Here is a 25,959-nt window from a genome sequence, read left to right on the forward strand (position 1 = left end):
AAAGAATTAACTATCATTAGTTTCATCAGTTTGTTGTTCGTTTAAGACCTTAATAATTTCATCAGTTTTTTCATCACTGTAAACTTGGAATCCACCATCAGCGGTGACACTTGCTAATTGAGCATTTTTACAATCTAATTTTTCTTCCATTACTTGTTTTAAAATCTTTAATGCTAATAATTCAGCGTCTTTTAAAGTTAAAGATTTATGGTATTCATTTTGTAATTCAGTTTGAGCTCCTTCAGAACCAGAACCAATAGCTTTAGCATCATATCTATAAAAAGTACCACTTGGTTCAGCATGATATAATTGAGGACCTTTATCTTTATCAACACCAGCAATTAATAAAGCCACACCAAAAGGTCTTGACATTAATCTTTTTTCACCACCAGCACCTTCACCGAATCTTAAAGCCAAATCACAAACTGATTGAGTTAAGCTTTCAACTTGAATTTCTTCATCGTAATATAAGTTATGGGTTAAGGAGGAAACTCTAGCATGGTCAATCATTGATCTAGCATCGGCGGTTAATCCACTCATGGCACAACCAATATGATGATCAATTTCCACAATTTTTTCAATTGATGAATGTTCTAAGAGGGGGGAAGTGACTCTTTTTTCAACACTTAATATCACTCCTTCTGAGGTTTGAATACCAATAGCGGTAGAACCTAATTTAATGGCTTCTAATGAGTATTCAACTTGAAATAATCTACCTTCCGGTGAAAATGTACTAACACCACGATCGTATTCACTTCTTGTTAAAAACATGACTAGTTATTATTCTTCAATTGACAAGGATACGTATGATATTTGAACGAGAAAATCGAACTGAATGCAATCAATGGTTGGATGGTCGTAGATATGTGATAGTGCTGTTTTGAAGGTGGCAAGAGTCTTTTTTTTTTTTTGAGTCTTTTCAAAAACACGCACCCGTGCACCATGTATATTACCATATACTAAATTCGATTATACGATTAGGACTACAATTCAGACCACGATTAGGACTACAATTCAGACCACGATTAGGACTACACCAGAGATTACAATTGAAAGTGATATGGAAATTTTGATCTTATAAATAATTATCTAAGAAATACTTAAGCTTTTGGGGCTAAAGAGACAATTTTTTCGGCAGCAGGGTCTAAATCTTCAAAAGCGAATAATTTCAAACCAGAATTTTCAATTAATTCTTTAGCTTTAGCCATGTTAGTACCTTGTAATCTAACAACAACTGGGATATCTAATTTGAAGTTTTTGGTGGCAGCAATTAAACCTTCAGCAACGTAATCACATCTGACAATACCACCAAAGATGTTAACAAAGATACCATTAACTTTTTTATCGGATAAGATTAATTCAAAAGCTTTTTCAATAGTTTGAGGAGTAGCAGTACCACCACAATCCAAGAAATTAGCAGGTTCACCACCGTATAATTTAATGATATCCATGGTAGCCATGGCTAAACCAGCACCGTTAACAATGTTGGCAATGTTACCATCTAATTTAATGAAATTTAAACCGTATTCAGCAGCTTCACGTTCTTGTGGATCTTCTTGAGTTGGATCTCTCCAGGAGAAAACTTCTTGTTGACGGAAAGAAGCGTTATCATCGAAACCTAATTTAGCATCCATGGCCAAAACTTTATGATCAGGAGTTTCGGATAAAGGATTGATTTCAACTTGAGTACAATCTTTTTCAATGAAAACATTATATAAGTTTTGAACGGTTTTAGCGGCTTCAGGAATGGCTTCTGGGGAATAACCCAAGACTGAAGCAATATCGGTGGCTAAAGAGTCAGAAACCCCTTCGTTTAAAGGAACTTTGAAAGTCTTGATAGCATTTGGATCTTTAGCAGCAACCCCTTCAATATCCATACCACCTTGAGCAGAAGCAACAATCATTGGAGTTTGAGAAGCTCTATCCATTAAAATAGCCAAATAAGCTTCGGTTTTAGCGTCTCTTCTTTCAACAACATAAACGGCGGTAACTTCTTTACCAGCAGCACCAGTTTGTTTAGTAATTAACTTATGATTCAACATTTTTTCAGCCAAATCTTTGGCTTCTTCGGGAGAAGAAATCAATTGAACCCCACCTTGGAATCCATTATCGAAATGACCTTTACCACGACCACCGGTTAAAGCTTGGGCCTTAATGACCAATTCATTAGTACCCAAGGCTTTGGCAGCATCAAAGGCCCCTTGAGGAGTGGTTGCAGCAGAACCGTCTGGAACACCAACACCAAAAGATTTCAATAAAGCGGCAGAACGGTATTCATGTAAAGATAAGTATCTTTTTTGTTGAGCAACGGACTAGAAAAATAGTTAGTACCAGTTAATAAATTAACCAATTGATCATTGGATTGGAGTTAAGCTTATTCATTTATGCAATAACGCATCCGTCAAACGGAACAACCCCGAAAGCCGGGGATAAGGGGTTCACTCTATGATTTCCCAAATCCTGGGGTCGAACGGAAAACTGGCCCCGTCTGCCAGCCCACCACTTAACCAGTCAACCAGTTAATCCAACCAGTTATCCACTTCAGCAATAATTCAATCAGAGATCAGCATTCACTAACCCAATCGCCCATTCAAATCAACCCAATTCAATCAATTCAGCAATCCTAATACATACTCTTGAAGCACGAGCAATGGTTCTAGACAACATTGTAGTGTGATTGAGTGAATAGATAGAAAATATATGGAAGAGAAGAAAGAAAAAGAAGAAGGTTTATATGATTTTAAATCCTAATAAAATGTTGTCAGAAACTCTCCCCAAAACGAAGCACAGGAAAAAAAAAACTCCAAACTGAAAAATTGGAGCTGTGTGCAGGAAACCTGCCCTCGCTCCTGGACGATGCACTTCCGAACTCATAAACAGACCCGTACCGCACCTCTGGTCCGATTTTGCTTTTTTTCGTTCCCGGAAGTCGCCGGGCGCGTTTGCCCGGAGCGTTGGTCCGGCTCGGCCCTCCCTCAGTCCGAGTTACATCATTGACTATTGATTTGTATTGAATATTGATTTGTATTGAATATTGATTTGTATTGATTTATATTGACTATTGATTTATATTGAATATTGATTTGTATTGATTTGTATATTGACTATTGATTTGTATATTGAATATTGATTTATATATTGAATATTGATTTATATATTGAATATTGATTTATATTGAATATTGATTTGTATTGATTTATATTGATTATTGATTTGTATATTGATTATTGATTATTGATTATTGATTCAAATTGATTCAAATTGATTCAAATTGATTATATTGATTTTGATTCATATTGATTTATATTGGTTATATTGATTTATATTAGATATTGATTTATATTGGTTATATTGATTTATATTGACTGTATTTAAATTGTATTTACATTTCCATCGATGTACCGATTACACTACATTGACTTATTGATCGACTCTATTTGAACAGGCTTAATGGTTTCTCATACATTTGTAAATTGAAAAGTGGCTCATACATTGATTATCGGCTCATACACTGATTATTGGCTCATACATTGATTTTCGGCTCATATATTGATTATTGGCGATCTTTAGCTTATTTATATTGATCAATTAACACTAATGCTTATTTATCTATTCCTTATATTAATACATTCATGTATAGGCTGCAAAAGCGGCCGCCCGATTCGGAAAACCGATAAAAAAACACAAGGTGTACGGAGGTGTTGATAATGCACGGGTGGAGGTCTGCTCATCGCTAGTGAAAATTACATAGCACCAATTCCTTCTGGCAAGTGATTAGGCAACCATGTATAAAACAGTCAGACCATCGTATGACGATGAAAACGAAAGCGAAGACGACTTCTTGGGAAGTGTGTTGGACAAGAAAGAACCGCAAGACGACGACGAATATAGCACTCTTTCGTTCGATGCTTTAAATAAGGCCCAAAATCAATTATCCAAAAATAAAACCAACAAGTCAAAACAACCAAAAGGAAAATCGAAAATAAGAGAAAGCCGATCAAGCGACGAAGAAGAAGATATAAGTAAGCAGGAAGAATTAAGTAAGAAAGAAAAGAAAAGAAATAAACATGCTCCAGCAGAATCATCCACTAAGAAACCAGTTTCAAGAATAAGAGAGATCCCTGGTCTTGTAACTAAAAAGGATAGCACCCTTCATACCGATATAAGATTTGATCCAGCGTACGGTAAGGCCGATTTACAGAAAACCCGTAAGAATTACTCCTTTTTAGATGATTACAGAAAAGAAGAAATTAAACAAATGGAATCAATATTAAAAGATAAATCAAAAAACCGTTTTTTATCAGAATATGAACAAGGAGAAATTCAACATAAGTTACAATCTTTGAAATCAAGATTAGATACTATGAAAAATCGTGATTTAGAACATGAAATATTAGCAAATCATAAAAAAGAACAAATGCTTAAAGTTAAATCGGGTGAACAAGTTAATGTCTATCATTTGAAGAAAAGTGAACAACGTAAATTAATCCAAAAGGCTAAATTTGACTCTATGAAATCAAGTCAAAGAGAAAAAGTTATGGAACGTAAAAGAAAAAGAAGATTGGGTAAAGAATTTAAACAATTGGAATTTAGAAATAATAATTAATATATTTGTATTAAAGAGCAGAAAAAACATTATTGTAGAAGATAAACTATATGACAAGAACGATAATAAAAAGAGAGTTTATGCAATTGAAAGAAAAAAAATAATTTGTAGAATTCTATAATTTGGCTTGAGGTTGTTCAGTTTCAACTTGTTTTTCACCTTTAGCATTTTCTCTAGCAACCCAATCTTCCCAGGATCCGACGTAATTACCTCTTTTTTCGTATCCAAAAGTATTGGCCAATTCTTCGGCTGCAGTAGATCTAACTCCTCCTAAACAATAGAAAACTAACTCTTTTTCCTTTGATGGTTTTTCAAATCCAAAATTTTCTTCAAAATCTTCTGGAGATAATTCAAGTGCTCCTGGAGATGATTTAAATGGGATGTTTAACGAGTTTGGAATGTGTCCATCGTGGAATTCAACCGGTTCTCTAACATCAATTAATAAACTATCTGGATGACTTTCTGGTTTACTAGCCAATTCTTTAACATCTTCATACTTATATAATTTGGCTTGGGGTGAAGTTGATAAAACACTGTAAAAACGAGTTTGAGAATATGGTCCATATGCTAATCTCAATGGTTTAACCAGTTGGAAAGTATTCAATCCTCTAATTGGATTTGTTCTAGTTATAAAACTTCTAATTAAATTCCCACGGAATTTACCTAAAATTTGACGGGTAGATTGTCTTAAAGTAAACATTTTGGCTCTGGCTGTTTATCACTTTTCCAATAAACAATTTAAATGTTTCCAAATTGATTTCTCAATCAAGTTATTTATACTGTTTCACTAAAGAAAGAATCAATATTGTTTTCAATCTCCTTATGTCCCTAAGTTTTTTTTTTTTCTTTCAAAGGAAAATTTTTTTCCTCCTGCGAATTTGATTGTTTTTGTCTGTGATGACTGATTTCTCCGAGCAATTGCAGCTTTACTTCGATAACAATTGCAGCTTTACTTCGATAACAATTGCAGCTTTAGTTTGATTATAACAATTATTTATTACAAATTTATGTTGAAAACTATGTAAAACGTAGAGAAGTGAAGCAAATAAAACAGTATATATTTCGTAACATCATAAAGTGTTGAACTTCATAAAATTAATATCAAAGAATGACTTAGAATAAACCTTCAATTTCACCTTCGTCATTAACTTCAACATTCATAAATCCACAATGGGTTGGTAAACCAGGAATGGTTTGAATTTCTGCGGCTAAAGCATATAAATAACCAGCACCAATTGATGCTCTAACATCTCTAATTGGGAATTTAAAACCAATTGGTACCCCTTTCAAAGCAGCATCGTGAGATAATGAATATTGAGTTTTAGCAATACAAATTGGTAAATTACCAAAACCTTGTCTTGTGTAAGTATCAATTTTCTTTTGAGCTTCTGGTAAAAATTCAACTTCACCAGCTCCATACATTTTTTTAGCAATAGTTTCAATTCTTTGTTCAACTGATTGTTCATTAGAAGTTTCGTATAAAAATCTAAAATCTTTATCAATTGAATTAGATGCATTAATAACTCCTTTGGCTAATTCGACTGCTCCTAATCCACCTTCTTCCCAGTGATTAGAAACAATAGCATCAATGGCACCTGCTTTTAATGATTCTTGTCTGATAATTTCGTGTTCTTTATCAGAATCAGAGGACATCTTGTTAATTGCAACAACAACTGGTAATCCATATTCTTTTGCATTTGAAATATGTTTAGCTAAGTTAGAACATCCTTTTTGTAATAATTCAACATTTTCTTGAGTGTATTCTGGTGCTAATGCTGCACCGGCTTTAACTTCTGGTCCTCCACCGTGAACTTTCAATGCACGAACAGTGGCAACAATAACAATAACGTCGGGTGCTAATCCACTTGCTCTTGATTTAATATTGATAAATCTTTCACCACCCATGGTAAAATCAAAACCAGCTTCAGTAACAACATAACCTTCTTGTTCTTGTTTTTCTTCTTCAGTTAAATCAGGAGAAGTACCGGCCAACTTTAATGCCATTTTATCGGCTAAAATTGATGAAGCACCAATTGAAATATTAGCAAATGGACCAGCATGAACGAAAACTGGAGTACCTTCTAAAGTTTGCATAATATTTGGTTTGATAGCATCTTTCAATAAAGCAGTTAAAGCACCAGCACAACCAATATCTTCACAAGTAATTGGAACACCAGCTTTAGAAGAAGCAACAACCATTTTACCTAATCTTTCACGTAAATCTTGTAAAGAATTAGCTAAGGCTAAAATAGCCATACATTCGGATGCAACTGAAATATCAAATCCAGTTTTTCTAGTAAATCCACGTTCAGTTGGAGCTTCACCAATGGTAACTCCTCTTAAATAACGATCATTACAATCAACAACTCTTCTCCAAGTAATGGTATCTTCATCAATATCCAATCTAACAAATTTACTAATTTCTTCTTCAGTTAAATCATCAGGATTAGTTTTATTGATACTTAATTTTTCTAATCTTTTCAAATGACAAGTTGGAAATTTTCTAGTACCTTTTTTACTTGGAACTAAACGTTTATATAATGGACCATCTTTTTGAGTTTTTTCATGGAAAATACGAGTATCAATGGCAGCAGCTAATAAATTATTAGCCATTGAAATAGCATGGATATCACCAGTAACGTGCATATTGAATTCATCCATAGGAATAACTTGAGAATAACCACCACCAGCGGCACCACCTTTAATACCAAAAGTAGGACCCATGGAAGGTTGTCTAACGTTAGCGAAAACGTTTTTACCTAAATGAGCACCCAAAGCTTGGGCTAACCCAACGGTGGTAGTTGATTTACCTTCACCCAAAGGAGTTGGAGTAATACCAGTAACCAAAACGTATTTACCATTTTGTTTATTTTCCAAACGGTTTAATAAATCTAAAGAAACTTTAGCTTTATAAGAACCAAATAATTCTAATTCACTTTCTAAGATGCCGGCTTCTAAAGCAACTTGATCGATTTTCTTAGGTTGTTGAGCACGAGAAATTTCATAATCAGAAGGAACTGGTTTTTGTAAAGATAATTTTAAAGGATTAGTAAATTTTGGAGTTTCATTATTTTGTTTATAATGTCTTTGAGCTGCAATGACAACGTTATCCAATAAATTGGCAACAGTCATTGGACCAACCCCACCTGGCACCGGGGTGATTAAAGAAGCTTTTGCTTTAGCACTTTCAAAGTCGACATCACCAACCATTCTTGAACCGGATTTTTTAGTTGAATCTTCAACGAAATTAGCCCCAACATCAATAATAACACTACCTTGTTTCAACCAATCACCTTGAACGAAATTAGCTTTACCAATGGCAACAATAACAATATCAGCAAAACTCAAGAAAGTTTTCAATTGTTCCGAAGGAGTTTGAGAATGTAAAACAGTAACCGAAGCGTTGGCTTTGGTTAATAAGTTAGCCATTGGCTTACCAACGATATCGGATCTACCAAGAACAACGGCATTTGAACCAGCAATAGTAACGTTAGAAGATTCTAATAGTTGAATAATACCTTTTGGAGTACAAGGTAAGAAAAGAGGTTCACCACCTTTTTTACTCAATTCACCAACGTTGAAAGGACCAAACCCGTCCACGTCTTTATCGGCGTTAACCGCACTGGTGATTTTAGTTTCATTCAAATGGCCTGGAATAGGTAATTGGATTAAAATCCCGTCAACCTCAACATCGTTATTCAAACGACTGATTTGGTTCAAAAGCTCGAATTCAGTGATGGATTCGGGTAATTTGATGATATTGCAATCAATAGATGCTTCTTGTGCAGCCTTTAATTTCATTCTCACGTAAGTGGAAGAGTCTGGTCTTTCACCAACTTGAATAATGGCTAAGTTTGGTTTAAAGTCAGCATGTTTGGTTTGAAATTCTTGGATATCAGCATGAATCTTGGTACGAAGTTCCAATGCAACGGCCTTACCGTCAATTAATTGAGCCATCTTATAACTTTGGGGAAAAGATGTAAGCAGGAGGAAGAAAAGAAGTGGAAATATTTATCAACTAAAGGGGTTATACGAAGATTTATAAATGGTGAATCGGTGATATCGAGTCAAAAAAAAAAAAAAAATTTCACAAAATGATAATTTTTCACTGTTCGCTCAGAAAATGCTGCGTTGCACCAGCAGACAGTTGACTCGTGTTCGAGCCATTCGGTGATCTGCCACCACCAATGGCACGGTGACTACAGGTTTTGCCCCGGATGGTGGTTTGGAAGAGGTCCTACAGAGGGTGTTGGTGAAAAAGAATTATATTGAAGTAGGATGGACCAGGAACGAGTCAAGGAGCGAGTCAGAAAAAACGAGCTGGGGCCCGAGTGAGAAATAATTAAATATCATTGAACGAAGCTAATGAAGATAACGAGACGTTCTCGAGATCGAACTTCGAGTTCAAGTTGTGGAGCACCTCGCCCGGCCCCAAGTTGAGTACTCTGTAGTTTTCTGCTTGTAACAACGACAAGGACTTGACCCACTGGACCGGTTTGGAGTTGACGGCGATGGTGTTGGACACGGCCTGTTTGGCGTCCAGCACTTTTTCCCCCGATAAGTTTGAGATGATGGGGATCCGGGGCTGTTTGATGGAGCTGAAGTCAACCAAGCCAGTAAGCTCGGGCTCGATCTGCGATAAAAGTTCATTATGGAAGGGGATTTGAACTGGTAGGTTGATTTTTTTCAAGATTGATTTCTTACCGGGGACTTCAGATAACACCGAGTGCAACTGGGACTTTTCCCCCAGGATCACTAGCTGCTGGAAAGAGTTAATGTTGGCCAACACCCGGTGTTCTTGGAAATACGAGACCAAGGAATCAAACTGGTTTGGTCTGATCATAAGGGCCATCATGCCGTAGTCAGAGGTTGGGTCGAGGAGACTTTGCATCAACTCTCCTCGACGACGAACCAAACGCACTGCTGTCGAGAGGTCGGTGACTCCACTGAGGAGGAGAGCAGAGTACTCGCCTAGCGAATGGCCCAAGATGGCGTCCGAGCAGTCGATCAACGACTGGCCGGCCACTTGCTCGTAGAGGTAGTTGATGATGTACGTGGTGGACAAGATTGCCGGCTGGGCATTGGCGGTATGCATCAACCAGTCTCTGGCAAACCCTGGGTCTTGGTTGAATAGGTTTTCGGTAAACTTCATATCCAATGCCTGATCGATCTCCTCGAGCACCGGGGAAAGTAAGTTATCCCGGTACTGGGCATAGGGCCCCAAGAAGCCTGCCTGGATGATGCCTTGCCCTGGACAAGTCACTGCTGACCGCCGAGTGGTCAAGTGTCTTATACCGCTTCTTGCAATTGGTCTGAACATTCTGATGGCTAGTTGGTATGGTGTATTTGTTAGTCGCAGAAGAATAATGTCCATTCCAACCTCAGTGCATTGCTACTGCCTGCCTACTTAACTAATTACCTACTTATACTTACCTACTTAACCAATTACCTACTTACCTACACACCTTACCTACTTACCTACACACCTTACCTACTTACCTACACACCTTACCTACATGCCTACCTTTTCACCTGCTCACCTACTCACCTACTCACCTACTCACCTACTCACCTACTCACCTACTCACCTACTCACCTACCAGTTGCCTGGCAGACCGCGCGACTCGACAGAATCCCCTGCAAAACAAAAATAAAAACAATCAGCCAAAACCGTGACTGGCCGGGTTTTGTTTTCGTGTGCAACTGAGCCAAAGTTTCATTCGCTCGCACCACTTGCCCGAAAAACCGTCGACTTGTGCTGGCCTGGCGGTGCCGTGGCCTCCCTCGACGAAAAGTATAAATATCAGCCTGGTTGCTCTGCCCGAGCACTGGCTCCACCCAGTTTTTTTTTCCTTCGCCCCTGCTGTTTTTTTCGCTCCCCATTTTCCCATTAAGATGTCTGAAGCTGATAATTATAAGAATGCTCTTGTAGCTTCGCTTTTTGAACTTGCTAATGCTGCTCAGAACACCGCGTCTGCCACCGTGAACTTGGTCAACCATTACAAGTTGGCCAGCACCGGCGAGTCGGCCGACGCTTTGGCCACTTTGGCTGAAACCTTGGCCAGTGTGAAAGGTGCCACGGCCTCTGCGCTTGAATCCAAGCCGTTGACTAATGGTAAGGCTGCGCCGGCCGCACCCCCGGCCGCACCCCCGGCTGCTGACGCAGCCAAAGCAGCAGCCCCTGCTGCTGCTGCTGCCAATGGCCAACCACCGAAGAAGAAGGCCAAGGTTGAAAAAGACCCAAATGCTCCCAAGAAACCATTGACCATGTACTTTGCGTACTCGTTTGATATCAGAGAACGCATCAAGGAAGAACGCAAAAAGAAGAATTTGGAACCTTTGAGTGCGGTTGACATGAATGGCATCATCAGAGATAAATGGGCCTCGATTACTCCAGAAGAAAAGGAGAAATGGCAAAAGAAGTACCAGGACGAGTACATTGTTTACCAAAAGGCCAAAGATGCTTATGACGCCAAAAAGAAACTCGAGCCATCGCAAGCATCCCAAGAGGTTCCAGCGGAAGATTCAAGCGAATCCGGCCCTGAAGAGGTTGCACCAACTCCTGCTAAATCTTCTAAATCCTCGTCAAAGCCACAATTACAAGAAATCCCCGATGAAGACTCCACCGAACATAAAAAATCTAAGAAGAAGAGTGATAAAAAACATAAAAAATCAAAGAAATGATTCACCACGCTTACGTTTTTTTTCAATTCTTCCTGTAACTTTTAGTTTCTCGTAACTCTTCCTTATGTATTACTACAATCTTAATGTATATTTCCAAACTGTTTCACCAAAAAAGCTTAACTGTGTAATTTCTATTTATGTCTAAAAACCTTTCTTCTTTTGTTTATCAATGTGTGCTCTTAATACTTTTTGTCTATCTCTTAAAGACATTTTTTGTTTTCCTTGAACCGATTTCTTATGGATCATCATAACAAAATTCTTCTTTCTAGCCTTTTCTCTATTAGTAGTAGAATGGGGTTGGTCTCTTTTACCCTTTCTAGATCCAAACTTACGATCCTCTTTACCTTCTTTGGCTTGGGCAATTTTTTCTTCACGTAACTGTTTATACTTAACTTTACCAACTAACGTAGTCGAATCAACTGCATCTTCATTAGTGGTTTTCCCCCCCATCATTTTTTCAACCCCGGCTTGGGTCTTCAATTCTTCTAATTTAGCAAAATCAGCTGGAGTTAAAATACGACTTGAAAGTAATTCCGTCATGGCTTGTTCAGCAGAAATGGCAGCGTCAGTGGTCTTAGCCTTCTTGGTTGGTGGTTGCTCGTCTTCTTCGTCAGACAATTCTAAATCTGACACTTCTTCATCGTTAGATAATTCCAAATCAGATACTTCATCATCTTTCTTCCTTTTCTCATCTTTCTTAGATGCTTTTTGATCCTTCTTTTCAATTTCTTCCTTGCCATCTTCATCTTCACTGTCTTCACTAAATTCATATTCTTCGTCAGATTTAACAGTAACCCATTCACCTTCAATATCGTCGGCATCATCTTCTTCGTCAACTTCCCAATTTTTATCATCCTCTTCATCTTCATTTCCAACCAATCCTTGTTCTTCTCTCCATTTGGCTAATAATTCTAACCCTGGAATACCAGAAACAACAGAACTTTCAACCCCGTATTGTAAACCTGCTTTACCATTTTCATTGTTCTTATTATTTTGTAATTCAATTGATGCAACCTTACCACGATCTTTTCTAGTTAACATTTCTGGTGCAACTTCACGATATAAACTAATTAAGGATCTAGCAGCCATCATAACCGCCTTGGATTTGGATCCTTTATACTCGGTCAAATCTTGTAATAAAGGAGCCTCAATGGCTAATGGATTACGACTTAAGATTTCTCTAATAGTATTAATACCAGCACTTGCAACTTCAGCAGCAACACCATCACTAACAAACTCATCAGCAATTTTACGAACAACAATTTGAATCAGTTCTGGCGGAACCAAATCATGAGATGCTTGTGCAGAGGCAGCCATAATTTGAGTAACATTTCTTTGTTTTGGAGTTAAGTATTTCAAGAAAAAGGAATATATACCTAAAACAGTCAATTTATGAGTACCGATTAATCTAGATATTAAATTCATAAACATAATTTTTTGATCTAAGTCAAATCTGTTACTATTTTTACCACTCAAATGTAAATCGAATAATTGTTCTGCAAATCCTTGTGGATCTCTTAATAAATGAATGGCTGAAAAATTTAAATAAGTTGCCAGGTGTTTGGCACTATTTTTCTTCTTCATGGCTTTAACAGCACTATCAAGTTTTTTACTTCTTTTCAGAGATTTCTTATTGATTTGCATTCTATGCTTTAAGGCTCCCATATCAAAGCCTTCTTCATCACTACTGTCATCTTCGAAATTTTCTTCACGTTCCTTATCTGCACCTAAAAAGAACTTAGCTCCAGCAATGGAAACTTTAACATCTGGATGTAAAGCAGCTTGGGTCATAATTTCAACAGTTCTTGAATCATCCCAAATACCTCTTCTCCATAATTCACGAGTTAATTTGGTGGCCCATAAACCTTGTTGGTCTCTTTTTTCCAATAAATTAAACAAAAGTGCCTGTGTGCTTCTATTAATCTTTTGATTTTTGGCCCCTGTATTAACGGATTTTAATAATGCAATCAAACTACTATAAATTTGATGTCTTAATGCTTTAACATGCTGACCGTTATTTGAAACTGCGTTTGATGAATTTCCATATGCATGAAGAAGTGGGAATATAGTTTGAATTAATGATTCGGCACTGATTATATCTTTATTTCTTAACATAACTAAACACTGGATTATCTTTTCACGTAAATCGGGATTTAATTCACGATGGTTATTAAGTAAAATGTTCTTCAATTCTTCGGGAAACTGACTAGTTTCCTTTGGATAACAATTACAAACAGCACTCACAAATCCTATTAATTCTCCAAATTCTTCTCCTTTATCACGGCTACCACTCGGATCCATCAAGAAAATATCTCGAAGTGATTCATAATGGGAATATTGTTGTAAAAATTCTTCATGGTATGATTCTGGATCTCTACGAACAACATTCTGTAAAAGAATAATGTTAGTCGGGAGAATAGCAGCTCTTCTTTGTTTACCCATCCTTAATAATACTGTTCCTTATACTATAAGACCTAGATATATGGAATAAATCTGATTGATTTATTATCTCTCCGCAGACGTGAAAAAAAAAAAAAAAAAAAAAGAAGCTCATCTCTTCGCACAGGCGAATTTACTTTGGCACTAAAAATACAAAGGTACGGATGTTTAAGTAATCAAATTCAACTAATCTAATTATGTGTGAATAAATCATGAAGAGTATCATAATTAATCTTCTTTGAAAAGGGTTTCTTGGAAATCATCTTTCTAGCACTGTCAGCTGCAGAAATTGATTCGCCATCTTCACCAACTTGGTTAACAGCGTCAAGTAATCCAAAGCTTTCGATTCCTTGTCCAAATTCATCAGTAGGGTTCTTTTCAGATTTCCCAATACGACGCTTCTTACGGGTACCAGAAGTGTTACCAGTAAGAATATCAGCTTCTTCTTTCAATCTCTTTTTCTCTTGTTCTATAATATAGTCGTAATTCAATCCGGTCCAGATTCTTATTTTTTGTTCGAGAGCTTCGCCTGTTAGTTCAACATCTCTAGTTTCCTCATCTTCATCGCTACTGTTAAGAAGAGGATCTGAATTAACCTTGTCGAGTATCTCTTTACTGCTAGGTAAATTTGCAACTAGATTACGGGGTTTGTCCAGCTCAACTTGCTTTTTAAAATCTTCGGCCTTTGCCTTTTCAGCCGGAGTCTGATAACATAAACCTTCTAGATTTTGTTTTTGTCTGTTGATTATTCTTTGAAGTTCTGATGTGAGTAGTTCTTCGGTGAGATCATGGTTCATCAAAACCGATTGCAAGACGGCATCAACTTTTTCTTGTTCGGCTTTTTCGATCTTTGCGGCACGTGAAGCCTTCTCTTTTGCAGCTTTTTCGTGCTCTTCAAGACGTTTCTTTTGCACCTCAAGCTTCGTGGCTGCTTTTCTAATCTTATTCATCCTGTTTTTAAGACGATCAGCACGCGTCAATAAAGCTTTCTTTTCTCGTAAGGCTGCCCTTTCTGCAGCTCTCTTTTCTCGCGATTCTGCCTTTTCCAAAGATCTCTTTTTTCGATCAGCTGCCCTTTTTTCAAGTTCTTCCTGTGTGATTTTTCTTGGACGTGGTTTTGAAATTTTCGTATTATCTTTCTGTTTACTCAGTCCTTCTTCAGCAACATCTTCTGAAGATTGTACAGCTTCTATAGGTTCATCATTTATTTCACGCTTACGTCTTCTCTCTTCTCTACGTTTAGAACGTGCATAAATTTGTTCGAGACGTTTTGTCATTCCCTCATTTTTTTGTGCCATCATCTGCTCTTCTTCATCCGTCTCACTTTCCAGCACTAAATCTGAATCTTCGTCTTGGACAAAAAGTTCTTTCAGACTTTCATCAGAATCAGATTGTTCTTCAAAAAATAAATCTTGTGCTTTATAGGCTTCAACCAGTGCTTTATTTTTCTTTGAGTGTTTGTCCTCGACTTCAACGACAACAACTTCATCATCGTCTTTTCCTTCTTGTAATAGCTGGCGTTGAACTTCTTCCTCCACCTCTTTTGCAATGTTGTTATTGAGATAACTTGCTGTATCAATACCAGCAGCATTCTCATCAAAAGTATCATCATGAGCATCTTCAAAATCGTCACTTTCTGAATCCGATTGGTGCGTGACCTGAGGTTGGTCTTCATTTTTGTCATTTGCAGTTCCTGCTTTATCTAATGCATCGTTGTTATTCTGGATGGGTTCTTCCAATTCATGTGGGGCTTGTGGTAGTTCGGGTTCTTCATTTTCGCGTCTGATCTCTGGTTCATCATCAGTTTCGGAATTTGCAGTTTTTGACTTATCAACTACATCAATATTCTTACTTTTCTCACTCAACATATTTCTTGCTTTGAGATCTTCCAAAAGTTTCTGGAGCTCCTTTTCCTTCTTTTCTTCTTCTTCTTTCTCTTTTCCTTCTCTATCTTCTTTATCCTTTTTGTCATCCAAATTTCTTGATCTTAATTCTTCTATGCGGACTTGATCTTCCCTCTCCTTCTTCTTTTTTTCTTCCTCTTGCCTTTCTTTTTCTAATCTTTCTCTTTCTTCCTTCGGTTTGAGAATATCTGGAAGCTCTATAGGGATAAGTTGATGCTTATTGGCTAGTTCAATGTATCTTCTTAATGCTAATTCTTTCTTCTCGATTTGCTTTCGTAACTTTTCTTCAATAGCACGATTTTTATAATAAGATGGAGGCAATGATGGAGCAGGCGCTTTTGATTGACGAAATTCTTTAACAGTTAATGAACCCGATGCGGTTTTTTTGAATTCATTCAATCTTCTTTGTAAAGTTTCTGGAGCAACATGAGCAACGTTAACAATTTCTGAATGTGTTCTTCTAATATTATTCATTCTAGCGGCTAGTAGAACACATGCACCAGCTATACCAGCAGGTCTTCGACCTTCGTGGATCCAGTCATTGGACATTCTTTGAGCTAATTTACAGGCATCTCTGGCAATTTTCTTGCTTTTGTCACCAAAATTTAAACTTTCAACAAAGTTTTGAATAAATAATGAGGGGTCAGCTAATGGTAAATTGGTGATTGTCAATGCTTTCACCATTTTGAGAAAAGTTGCACCTAATGAATAAACTGATATTTGTAATCTTGAGCTAAAATCAATCAACATGTGATGAGTTCTTTCCTTTCTGCAAGCAATATACAAACAAGTGGCTAAAACATTCTGAGACCTTCTACCTTGAACAAAATTTTGGGTTAATGCAAGATTAAACCAACCACCGGCCGCATCAGCTATATGAGGTTGAATCTTAAGTACTATAGCAAGTTTCTGGATCTTCCTTTTACCATTCAAAAGTGTTTGCTCTCTACTCTCCATGGCATTCTGTCTACTACCATAACCAGCTCTGGCTTGATCTGATCCAACCATACTACCTTGAACAGTAGCCGCCCCTGACGAGGATTCCCCAAACTGAACTTCACTCACAATCGGATTTTCTTCTTGAACGGTACCACAGACCGTACAAGTAAGATCACCTGCCGCCGTTGTTCTATCGACTTGAAAACTGTTTTCAGCCCCACAGTTCCGACAAGTTGGTATTTTATTCTGGACTCTACTCATTTTTAACCTTTGGTTTTCTTATTCTCGTGAATCTAAAACAAAAAAAAAAAATGAAACTCCCCTTTATATTAAATATTAGACGGGGCTATCGAGTGAGTGCTAAATGTATATCAAAACCTTGTTCTCTAAGTTATCCTTGTAATAATTAACAATTGTATCTAAAGCTCATTAAAAAAGAAAAGTAAAATAAAAAAAAATAAGAATCAAAACAAAGATCATTTTACAGTTTGTGAAGACATTGCAGTTTAGGCGAGTCTCAACAAAAGACTAAAGCTTGAACCCCATACTACGAGCTGATTCCATATTTTAATTGGCCTGCAATGAGTAATTCAGTCAACTTTAGAGACATAAATTATCAGGATCCGATAGATGAGCGGAACCTTGAAGAGCAGATTAGACTCTTTGACCCGTCACAAGAGTCTGGCTCGGAAAGAACACCAATACGATCAAGTCCATCGACTCCGACGGTACCAGGATTTGCACGATCGAGAAGAGGTTCCAATGAAAGCAACTACCCAATATACAGTGAGGAGGCAATGTTGTCTGGGAGGTTTCCGTACGCGTTGGTGATGAAGGTATCAAGTAGTGAGCCTAGAGACGTTTTGCAGTCGGAAAGAACATGTTTAACGTTTATCAGATTTTCAACTTCATTATTTTTCGTTGCATTGGGAGTGGTACTTAACTTCAAGCTTCATACTTCGAGTGACGATAAGGATGGCGGCGGGGATGAACCATCCAAAGGATTTTCTAATTATTCATTTTTTGTTGCCATGGTATTGATGAGTCTTGCGGTAATTACGTTAATTGTGAGTGGAATTGATTATTTTGTCACCATTAAAAGATACGCTAAACATAAGATCAAAACGTATAATTTTAATAATTTGACTACAATTTTTTGTGTTACTAGCATTATTATTACATTACTTGGTATAAATATATCTCTAATAGTGGATCAGTATATTAAAGAATCATGAATTCTTTGAGTTTTTATTCAGCTTTGAAATCTTAGATTTATTCTTTAATTCTTCTCTAGATGCATGTTTTCTTTTATTATTTAATTTTTTTTCACCAAATCCTTCTCTATCCATATCCATTAAAGCTTCACGTTTAGCCGAACTAGTTACTTTCAAAGATTCTTTAATAATTTTATCATCGTCGACTAATTCTAATAAGTCCATTTTTTTATTAATTCTTTCTTCAATGGATAAAATTCTTTCCACGTCTTTTTCAGTAACCACTGATAATGCATCACCTTTTCTACCTGCTCTTGCAGTTCTACCTACTCTATGAATATAGTCATCAGGATCTGCCGGTATATCATAATTTATTACCAATTCAACGGTTGGAATATCCAAACCTCTTGAAGCAACATCTGTAGCAATTAAAATGCGAGCCGCGTTAGCTTTAAAGCGATGCAATGAAGAAGTTCTTTCCAGTTGAGGCATTTCTGAATGTAAAGAAGCCACTCTTAATTCTAACTTTCTTAAAGTTCTTCTTAATACTTCAGCAGTATGAGTTCTGTTAACAAATATTATAACATTTGCATCTTTGTATTGAGATAGCGTTAAAATATTATGTAAATAAGCTTCTTTGACGTATGAAGGGATGAAAATATAGTTAACATTTAAAGTTGATGGAATTGCAACCTTATCAATAGTATCAACTTCATTTATATAAACTGGTAGTTTCCCCTTTGGAACAGGACGATCTTTTAACGCCCTTACTGCATCAGTGACCGTGGCGGTGAATAGTAAAGTTCTTCTTTTATCTGACTTTGGTAATATATCAAAGCATTTTTCTAAATCTTTACTAAAACTATTACTTAATAAACGATCTGCTTCATCAAGAACCAAGTATTTCACTCTTCTTAATCCACATATGGTATCTTCCCCACTATTTATTATATGGTCTGCTAATCTACCAGGAGTTGCAATTATAAAATGAGGTTTTTTCTGTAATTCTAAGGCTTGAGTTATAATATCTTCACCCCCAACTATAACACTAACTCTTATATTCATTGAAGAACCCAACGCATGGAATTGTTCTGCTATTTGTAATGCCAACTCTCTTGTTGGAGTTAAAACTACACCAAAAATCCCCATTGGATCTTGAGACCATTCAGTCAACATTGGAGCACCAAATGCAATAGTTTTACCACTACCAGTTTTAGCCCCACCAATGCAATCATGACCTTTTAAGATCTTTGGAATGCACGTTGCTTGAATGGTGGTTGGCGTGTAGATTTTCATGGCATTTAAGGACTCGGCGAGCCACTTGGCCACCCCTAGATCTTCGAATTTTGACATTAGTTATATGAATCAAACTATCATCTCATCTCAGAGTATTTTTTTTATAAAATAACTTTTAATGATGAACCCTCGGTCATCACGTGCTCGCCCTCGTAACTTGCCAACGGTGAAAAAAAAAAAAAAAAAACTCAAACTATATAGGCATATTCAATTGCTACAACATCTCTAGAATGATTCGGACAGGTATTAAGCCCCCAGGGTTGGTGAGGTTGTTTAGCAGTGCTCGGGTGTTGAGAGAAGCGGTGCCTGGTCCTGAAACCAATACGTTTGAACTTGAAGTTTTAGATACCCCGATCGAACGAGAGTATAATAGATATGGAGAAATCAGCTATGAAGAAATTGACAAGAAGAGAGAAATAACCAAGATACAATTATCATTGAAGGATTATTTTTTGGGAGACGAATATCGGACGCACTCTATATTCACTGGAGTCCATGCTGATCGGATGAGAAATGCCCAAAAGGTGGAAAATAAGACATTTGAAGATTTAAGATTTATCAGGTTAGGTAGTGGTAAAGGAGGGAATGGATCGGTATCATTTTTCCGAGATTCCCATACACCATTTGGACCTCCGGACGGAGGAGACGGGGGAGATGGAGGAAACATATATATCCAAGTAGTGGAAGGGCTTAATTCGTTACATCGGTTGAATAAGAGTTATCAAGCCGGGTATGGAGAAAGTGGTAAAGGATCACAATTAGACGGGAAGAATGGCCGAGATATAATATTGGAGGTCCCGATTGGGACCACGATTCGGTGGATTCCCGATCCGGTTAGTATTAGAAGGTCGATTAGACGGCTGAAGGACCGATTAGATATGGTTAATCTAAAGATGGGGTTAGTTAATAACGAGATTCAGTTATATAGAGAGGATTACCAGCCGGGAGATGGGTGGATATTCAAAGAGCGAGATGAAGAGTACCAGCGAGAACGAGACTATTTCAATAATTTGAATGAACGGGTGAAAGTATACGATGAAGAGATTATATTTGAAGAACGAACGAACGACCGGTTCCCAATCTTGGGGATTGATTTGAACAAGCCGACTTTGCAACCGGTGTTATTATTGAAAGGAGGTAAAGGAGGAATGGGGAATATGAATTTTTTAACTAAAGATATAAGAAATCCTCGATTTAGTAAACGAGGTCGGAATGGGATTCAAGAATATTTTTTATTAGAGTTGAAATTGATTGCTGATTTAGGGTTAATTGGGTTACCAAATGCCGGGAAATCTACGTTATTGAGGTCAATTTCCAAAGCCAGTCCTAGGGTTGGTCACTGGGAATTTACCACGTTACAACCTACGATTGGGACCATTCAGACCACCATTGATAAGGAGCCATTTACCGTGGCCGATATTCCGGGGATTATCAGGGGGGCTTCGCAGAATAAAGGAATGGGGTTAGATTTCCTCAGACACATCGAAAGAACCAAGGGCATGGTGTTTGTGGTTTCCTTAGAGCTGGAAGACGCGGTTGGTGACTTACAAACGCTTATGCAAGAAGTTGGCGATAAGCGGATGCAAAACAAGAAAAAATTGGTGGTGGCCACCAAAGCTGATTTGAACGAGTCTAGTGGAAATTATCATGTTTTGAAAGATTATGTTGATTCCATGTCGTGGAAAATCCTCCCGGTTTGCGCCAAACAGGATGAAAACATACAAAAGTGTATAAAGCTAATGAGTGAAATGGTATAAATGTATAAATGGTATAAATGTATATAGTAATGCAGAAATAGAAGTAAAATCATTGACGGCCCATCCGTCTTAACCGTATATAAATAAGAGAAAAATGCAAAATTAATAATTTTTTCGGCAATTGATAACTTGATCAATGCAAGACATCATGTAGTTATGAGAATAGTTGAGTGGTTTAGCAAAAGTAAAGTCAATCCCCACCTTGCTGTAGAGTTTCAAGTCTTCAATGTAGTGTCTGGTAGTCACTGCAATAAGACCCAACCCGTCATTCGAGTGATTGAGTCTAATGAGGCTAGCCAAATCGGTTCCGGTTAGTATCGGCATTTCGATGTCGAGAAAAACCAAGTCAAACGCTTGTTTTTCCAACGTCTTCATAACTTTGGTGGAGTCCTGTATCTGTACACACTGGCTATTGGGGTAGAGTTTATTGAGAAACTTGGCCAAAATCTTCAAATTAATAACGTTATCATCAACGAGTAAAAAATTAAATGGCGTGAAATTGGGTATGAATAAATTAGAGTCGTAGGATTGTAAGTGCGAATTAATCGAATTGCAATCATCGTCCTCCACCGGAGATATAAAACTGGCTTTTTCTAGCACTTCGGCCGGAGTGACATCCACCGAAAGAGTGGGTCTTTTGTAATGGAAGTAGTCTCCCGAATCGCCAGTTACCAAGTCATGGGGTGGGTCAATCAAGTCGCTGGTGAGCGGAGGAGTCGAAAGCTGCGAATTGAAACAAGTATCCTGCGAGTTGAACGACGATTGCGAGTACGAGTGATTGTGAGTGTAGATCGGATTAAGCGATTCCATAATGCTTGAAGATATCCTTAACGAAATACCTCCCATCCAACTCCTCCACCACGGATATCATTTCAAATATATATACCTTTAGAACCCATCGGTAGAACAACCTTGCATGCATGCAGAATTTTCTTTTTTGCTTTCAGGCGCCGGAGGTTCGGGCCCATAACTTTGGTCTTTTTGTTGTTTTTTTTTTTTTTTTTTTTTTTTTTTTTTTTTTTTTTTTTTTTTTTTTTTTTTTTTTTTTTTTTTTTTTTTTGTTCTTTTTTGTTGTTCTTTTTTTTTGGTTGTCTTTTTTTGTTGTCTTTTTTTTTTTCTTTTGCTTTGTTTGTGCGAGAGGCGGGCCAGGAACAAGAAAGGGTGCAGGACCCGTTTGACGAGAGAATCGACTTCTGAAATCTATAAGACCATACAAGCATTTAGACTAGACCTGTCCACGTATACGAGCGTAAACTTTAATCACCGTCACGACTGGTTGCAAACATGGTTCTGGTAGCTGTATTGGATTACTAGATGAGATCTGTTCATTTGTATCCTTTATATTGAATTGATATTAATTAAATTAATAATTAAATTAATATGTTTAACTAATATTAATGGATATCAAATTGTAGGTAATGGTTGCTCTGTCCCAAACAGGTAACTCCTCAGCTACAGCACAAGCTACAGCAGCTACCGCACAAGCTACAGCAGCTACCGCACAAGCTACAGCAGCTACTAGCCCAGTTTACTAGCCATGACTCAGATATCCTCTTCAAGAAAATAACGGAATTCGCTAAAATAATTGCATTCGCCTTAGCAATTAAGAATTATTTTCTTCCCCAGAGCCATCGTATTTTGGCGTATCTTCCGTGAGCTGACTATTTATAAGTGTCTGACAAGACTTTGGTGCAAAAAACTCATGAACATCTGATTGGCTTTCTTTTTTTACGGTTGGGCTCTCACGTAAAGCTTATTGCTGATCGGGGTTGGATCACCACTGTTCACTTGCTTGGATTGTCATCTCAATTGAACAATGTGCGATGAGATGAGATACTTTGGCGGGGCCGCGGTACGGGTGGACCTGTGCCCCGCCCAAAACGGGGATAGCCCTGTGCTTGATTGTCCAGAAGGTTAAAAGTATAATATCACGCCAATTTCATCTCAGCCTTGGGTCATCAGATGAATTGGGGGAGCTTGACGATCTGGTGGATGGTGAGATTCTTGGAAGTAGTTCCCGTGGTGCTCGGCTGGCCGCTTCGAGATGCTTACTGCTTGGTTAATCCCCTTCCCCGGTAGTGGGGTGCACAAACCCCTGGTGTACGGGTGGTGGTGGTGGCGGTCCCGGATTTAGCAAAGGGTGCTTCGCCGTTTTATTGTTTGTTTGACAGCTTGCCGTCGACGGAGTTGCTTGTTTGAGCGGTTCCGGTTGGAAAATAGTTCTGTGTGCTGACAAAGCTGATGCTGACAAAGGGTTCTTGGTACTTGACGAAGGCCAATCTGGTGGGCAATTGGCGCAAGGTTGATTTGGTAAGGTGGATTTAGTAAGCAGCCTCCAGGGAATTGGTATAAAAGCAGCTCAATTGACCTGATAATCTTGATTCTGTTGTAAAAAATCATTAAATATGACTGTTACTTACTTTATCACTGGTGCCAATCGTGGGATTGGATTTGAATTTGCTAAACAACTTTCTGCTGATTCCAATAACGTTGTTATTGCTACCACCCGTTCTTTTGCTAATGCTGCCGCTTTGAAAGATTTAAATCGCTCCAATCTTATCATTATCGAATACGACTTGAACGCCTCGTTGGAAACTTTGCAAAAATCTTTGCTCCCAATTAAAGATTACTCGGTCGATGTCGTTATTCAGAACTCGGGGATCGCTAAAGACTCTCAGAAATCAATTCTCCAAACATCCGAAGATGAACTCCGTGAACATTATGCGGTTAACGCAATCGGCTCGGTGAAAGTGTATCAATCCATCTTCCCCTACTGGTCTAAAAAAGCCAACCCGGAAACCGCCAAAAAATTCATTTTTATCAGTTCTGCCGTGGGCTGGACTAATAATTTCTTCCCCATGCAAACCTCCCATTATGGTGCTTCTAAAGCTGCTTTGAACTTTCTTTCGAGACACATTGCTTTTGACCATAAGTCTTCTGAATTGGACCACATCAAAAACTCGATCGTGGTTCCAGTACACCCTGGGGTTGTCGAAACCGATATGGCTAAACCATTTCTTGTTCATCGAGAAAAACTTTCGGTCCCAGTGATTACCCCACAAGATTCTGCTGCTAGCTTGATTAGCCTTATTCAAAATCTTAAACAAGAAGATGACGATACTTTCATCACCTATGATGGTAACAAGGTCACCTGGTAATTTTCCTATGTACACGTGAATATATGCTTATGTTTTTATATGAACTGTAGACTGATTTACTCAGATCGTGTATTTAATTCTTTCGAGTACCTTTTGAAGTAAACCGGGTTTACGAAACGGGAATAGCTTTTTGCAGTAATCTCCACGCTTCAAATCATATCCACTGGATGACTAATGGTAAATGTATAAATACATGACAATTGACGCTTGAGATTTCGTTCGCCCTCCACAATCATGACCATCACTTACTTTATTACTGGTGCCAATCGTGGGATTGGGTTTGAATTTGCTAAACAACTTTCTGCTGATTCCAATAATATCGTTATTGCAACCACCCGTTCTTTTACTAATGCTGCCGCTTTGAAAGAGTTGAATCGCACAAATCTTATCATTATTGAATTTGATTTAAATAATTCTTTAGATCTGATGCGGAAATCTTTGCAATCAATTGAAAATTACTCGGTCGATGTTGTTATTCAAAACTCGGGGATCGCTAAAGACTCTCAGAAATCAATTCTCCAAACAACCGAAGATGAGCTTCGTGAACATTATGCGGTTAACGCAATCGGCTCGGTGAAAGTGTATCAATCCATCTTCCCCTTCTGGTCTAAAAAGGCCAACCCGGAAACCCCCAAAAAGCTCATCTTCATCACTTCTGGTGCTGGGTGTGTTAATAATTTCTACCCTATGCAAGCCTCCCATTATGGCGTTTCTAAAGCTGCTTTGAACTATATTTCAAGACACATTGCTTTTGATCACAAATCTTCCGATTTGGTCCACATTAAGAATTCGATTGTGGTTGCGGTTCATCCTGGTGTTGTTGAAACTGATATGTCTAAGCCACTTCTTCCTTACCGAGAGAGCTTCCCACTCCCAATAATAACTCCTCAAGAATCTGCTGCTAGTGTAATTGATATTATTCAAGATCTTAACCAAGATGATAATGATACTCTTATTAGCTATGATGGTGGTAGATTTTCCTGGTGAATAATCTTTCCCTATACTTTCATAAGCTATGGTAATACCTCTCATACTTTATTTTGAAATATGTGACAATGTCTTTATTTAAGCTGTAGCTCAAATTTTGAAAATGATGGAGTAGATTGAGCCATCATGTTGCCTTCTAAAGTGATCACAATGTAATAGTTTAGAAGGAAATTGGCGATCTTGTTTGCCATTAACGAAACCCTTCTTCTTAAACAAACTCTTTGCACTCGCTTAAATCGAGTTCTTCAGTGGGTTCAATGTTAGTTGCTTCCAATTGTGCATTTCCGTTTCCTCATATGAAGCAGGTCACTTATTCTTTTTGTACAGCCTAATGCAAGTGTGTTTCTGGAAAATGAACATTCACTCAAATGAAGCAGTATAACAGGGAACTATAATCCTTATTATGGGGCCATAATTCTAGCTCAATTCTGTTTTAAGCAAACTATAAATTAGACTCCTTAGAGTCCGAGGAGTCGGTATTCACTTCGGTATATTGTATTCTAAAATAACACCCAGGCTCAAAATAAGCTTTAGATAATAGCAAAAACTTATTTGGCTCTCACTGCTTCACAATAAATAGATTGGCATCGTTACTAATTACCCCTGTATTGGTATTTGCAACACTATGCTGCAAAAAAAAATATGCTTATCATTACCTATGTTGTGAAGCAACGTTAAATCAATTAAAATTAACTATTTAGTTAGTTTTCGACTTGCTCTCTGGGTAGTATGGTATATAAATTGGTTTTGAAGTTCGTAGAGATGAACCGCAGTCAATTATCAGATCCATAATGACTATTACTTACTTTATTACCGGAACCAATCGTGGAATTGGGTTTGAATTCGCTAAACAGCTTTCTGAAGATCCAAACAACAATGTAATTGCTACCACTCGCTCTTTCGCTAAGGCCACTGCTTTGAAAGATTTAAATCGTTCAAATCTTCATATAGTCGAATACGATGTGGCTTCTCCTT

The 25,959-nt window shown here is 37.6% G+C and overlaps 15 protein-coding genes across 15 annotated transcripts in view; 6 read left to right on the forward strand and 9 right to left on the reverse strand.

Moving 5' to 3' along the window:
• Window positions 1-6: 6 nt before the first annotated feature.
• On the reverse strand, window positions 7-771 carry PUP2 (proteasome core particle subunit alpha 5; the record flags this gene model as incomplete). The annotated part of the gene is made up of 1 exon (XM_020218351.1): window positions 7-771. The coding sequence occupies one exon, from the start codon at window positions 769-771 to the stop codon at window positions 7-9; it is 765 nt and encodes a 254-aa protein (XP_020077566.1).
• Window positions 772-1,050: 279 nt separating this feature from the next.
• On the reverse strand, window positions 1,051-2,667 carry LSC2 (succinate--CoA ligase (GDP-forming) subunit beta; the record flags this gene model as incomplete). The annotated part of the gene is made up of 2 exons (XM_020222487.1): window positions 1,051-2,312; window positions 2,635-2,667. The coding sequence occupies 2 exons, from the start codon at window positions 2,665-2,667 to the stop codon at window positions 1,101-1,103; spliced, it is 1,245 nt and encodes a 414-aa protein (XP_020077567.1). The 3' UTR covers window positions 1,051-1,100.
• Window positions 2,668-3,702: 1,035 nt separating this feature from the next.
• HYPBUDRAFT_9975 (rRNA-processing protein) lies at window positions 3,703-4,606 on the forward strand (the record flags this gene model as incomplete). Its single annotated transcript, XM_020224043.1, has 1 exon — window positions 3,703-4,606. The coding sequence occupies exon 1, from the start codon at window positions 3,785-3,787 to the stop codon at window positions 4,604-4,606; it is 822 nt and encodes a 273-aa protein (XP_020077568.1). The 5' UTR covers window positions 3,703-3,784.
• Window positions 4,607-4,621: 15 nt separating this feature from the next.
• On the reverse strand, window positions 4,622-5,334 carry HYPBUDRAFT_134686 (thiosulfate sulfurtransferase). The gene has a single exon (XM_020219547.1). The coding sequence runs from the start codon at window positions 5,304-5,306 to the stop codon at window positions 4,722-4,724; it is 585 nt and encodes a 194-aa protein (XP_020077569.1). The 5' UTR covers window positions 5,307-5,334; the 3' UTR covers window positions 4,622-4,721.
• Window positions 5,335-5,615: 281 nt separating this feature from the next.
• On the reverse strand, window positions 5,616-8,644 carry MIS11 (trifunctional formate-tetrahydrofolate ligase/methenyltetrahydrofolate cyclohydrolase/methylenetetrahydrofolate dehydrogenase). The gene has a single exon (XM_020220761.1). The coding sequence runs from the start codon at window positions 8,561-8,563 to the stop codon at window positions 5,720-5,722; it is 2,844 nt and encodes a 947-aa protein (XP_020077570.1). The 5' UTR covers window positions 8,564-8,644; the 3' UTR covers window positions 5,616-5,719.
• Window positions 8,645-8,705: 61 nt separating this feature from the next.
• Window positions 8,706-10,326, reverse strand: MCT1 ([acyl-carrier-protein] S-malonyltransferase; the record flags this gene model as incomplete). The annotated part of the gene is made up of 2 exons (XM_020222488.1): window positions 8,706-9,871; window positions 10,278-10,326. The coding sequence occupies 2 exons, from the start codon at window positions 10,324-10,326 to the stop codon at window positions 8,949-8,951; spliced, it is 972 nt and encodes a 323-aa protein (XP_020077571.1). The 3' UTR covers window positions 8,706-8,948.
• A 175-nt stretch (window positions 10,327-10,501) lies between these two features.
• On the forward strand, window positions 10,502-11,290 carry HMO1 (Hmo1p; the record flags this gene model as incomplete). The annotated part of the gene is made up of 2 exons (XM_020218420.1): window positions 10,502-10,721; window positions 10,785-11,290. The coding sequence occupies 2 exons, from the start codon at window positions 10,502-10,504 to the stop codon at window positions 11,288-11,290; spliced, it is 726 nt and encodes a 241-aa protein (XP_020077572.1).
• Window positions 11,291-11,388: 98 nt separating this feature from the next.
• Window positions 11,389-13,751, reverse strand: SDA1 (Sda1p). The gene has a single exon (XM_020220762.1). It carries the CDS (start codon window positions 13,730-13,732, stop codon window positions 11,432-11,434), a length of 2,301 nt encoding a protein of 766 aa, XP_020077573.1. The 5' UTR covers window positions 13,733-13,751; the 3' UTR covers window positions 11,389-11,431.
• A 169-nt stretch (window positions 13,752-13,920) lies between these two features.
• On the reverse strand, window positions 13,921-16,833 carry BRF1 (transcription factor TFIIIB subunit; the record flags this gene model as incomplete). Its single annotated transcript, XM_020218345.1, has 2 exons — window positions 13,921-14,577; window positions 15,736-16,833. 2 exons carry the CDS (start codon window positions 16,831-16,833, stop codon window positions 13,921-13,923), a joined length of 1,755 nt encoding a protein of 584 aa, XP_020077574.1.
• Window positions 16,834-17,369: 536 nt separating this feature from the next.
• On the forward strand, window positions 17,370-17,807 carry HYPBUDRAFT_106175 (uncharacterized protein; the record flags this gene model as incomplete). Its single annotated transcript, XM_020218465.1, has 1 exon — window positions 17,370-17,807. One exon carries the CDS (start codon window positions 17,370-17,372, stop codon window positions 17,805-17,807), a length of 438 nt encoding a protein of 145 aa, XP_020077575.1.
• DBP8 (ATP-dependent RNA helicase) lies at window positions 17,802-19,139 on the reverse strand (the record flags this gene model as incomplete). Its single annotated transcript, XM_020220019.1, has 1 exon — window positions 17,802-19,139. One exon carries the CDS (start codon window positions 19,137-19,139, stop codon window positions 17,802-17,804), a length of 1,338 nt encoding a protein of 445 aa, XP_020077576.1.
• A 173-nt stretch (window positions 19,140-19,312) lies between these two features.
• MTG2 (putative GTPase) lies at window positions 19,313-20,839 on the forward strand (the record flags this gene model as incomplete). Its single annotated transcript, XM_020222134.1, has 2 exons — window positions 19,313-19,345; window positions 19,493-20,839. 2 exons carry the CDS (start codon window positions 19,313-19,315, stop codon window positions 20,837-20,839), a joined length of 1,380 nt encoding a protein of 459 aa, XP_020077577.1.
• A 102-nt stretch (window positions 20,840-20,941) lies between these two features.
• On the reverse strand, window positions 20,942-21,649 carry SRR1 (Srr1p; the record flags this gene model as incomplete). Its single annotated transcript, XM_020222135.1, has 1 exon — window positions 20,942-21,649. The coding sequence occupies one exon, from the start codon at window positions 21,647-21,649 to the stop codon at window positions 20,942-20,944; it is 708 nt and encodes a 235-aa protein (XP_020077578.1).
• A 1,595-nt stretch (window positions 21,650-23,244) lies between these two features.
• HYPBUDRAFT_4612 (SDR family oxidoreductase) lies at window positions 23,245-23,997 on the forward strand (the record flags this gene model as incomplete). The annotated part of the gene is made up of 1 exon (XM_020223441.1): window positions 23,245-23,997. The coding sequence occupies one exon, from the start codon at window positions 23,245-23,247 to the stop codon at window positions 23,995-23,997; it is 753 nt and encodes a 250-aa protein (XP_020077579.1).
• Window positions 23,998-24,231: 234 nt separating this feature from the next.
• The window catches only part of HYPBUDRAFT_106403 (SDR family oxidoreductase), a gene marked incomplete at both ends in the record, with an annotated part of 4,123 nt that continues 2,395 nt past the window's right edge, over window positions 24,232-25,959 (forward strand). The window contains one exon of the mRNA XM_020218483.1: window positions 24,232-24,903. Coding sequence (XP_020077580.1) covers window positions 24,232-24,903 — 672 coding nt within the window. The remainder of the gene's footprint in view (window positions 24,904-25,959) is intronic.

This window comes from Hyphopichia burtonii, assembly GCF_001661395.1.
Source record: "Hyphopichia burtonii NRRL Y-1933 unplaced genomic scaffold HYPBUscaffold_2, whole genome shotgun sequence".
NCBI lineage: Eukaryota > Fungi > Ascomycota > Pichiomycetes > Serinales > Debaryomycetaceae > Hyphopichia > Hyphopichia burtonii.

Bases quoted from the DNA above. Each gene is read 5' to 3' on its own strand.
- HYPBUDRAFT_134686 (XM_020219547.1), bottom strand. From the start codon at position 5,306: ATGTTTACTTTAAGACAATCTACCCGTCAAATTTTAGGTAAATTCCGT.
- MIS11 (XM_020220761.1), bottom strand. From the start codon at position 8,563: ATGGCTCAATTAATTGACGGTAAGGCCGTTGCATTGGAACTTCGTACC.
- SDA1 (XM_020220762.1), bottom strand. From the start codon at position 13,732: ATGGGTAAACAAAGAAGAGCTGCTATTCTCCCGACTAACATTATTCTT.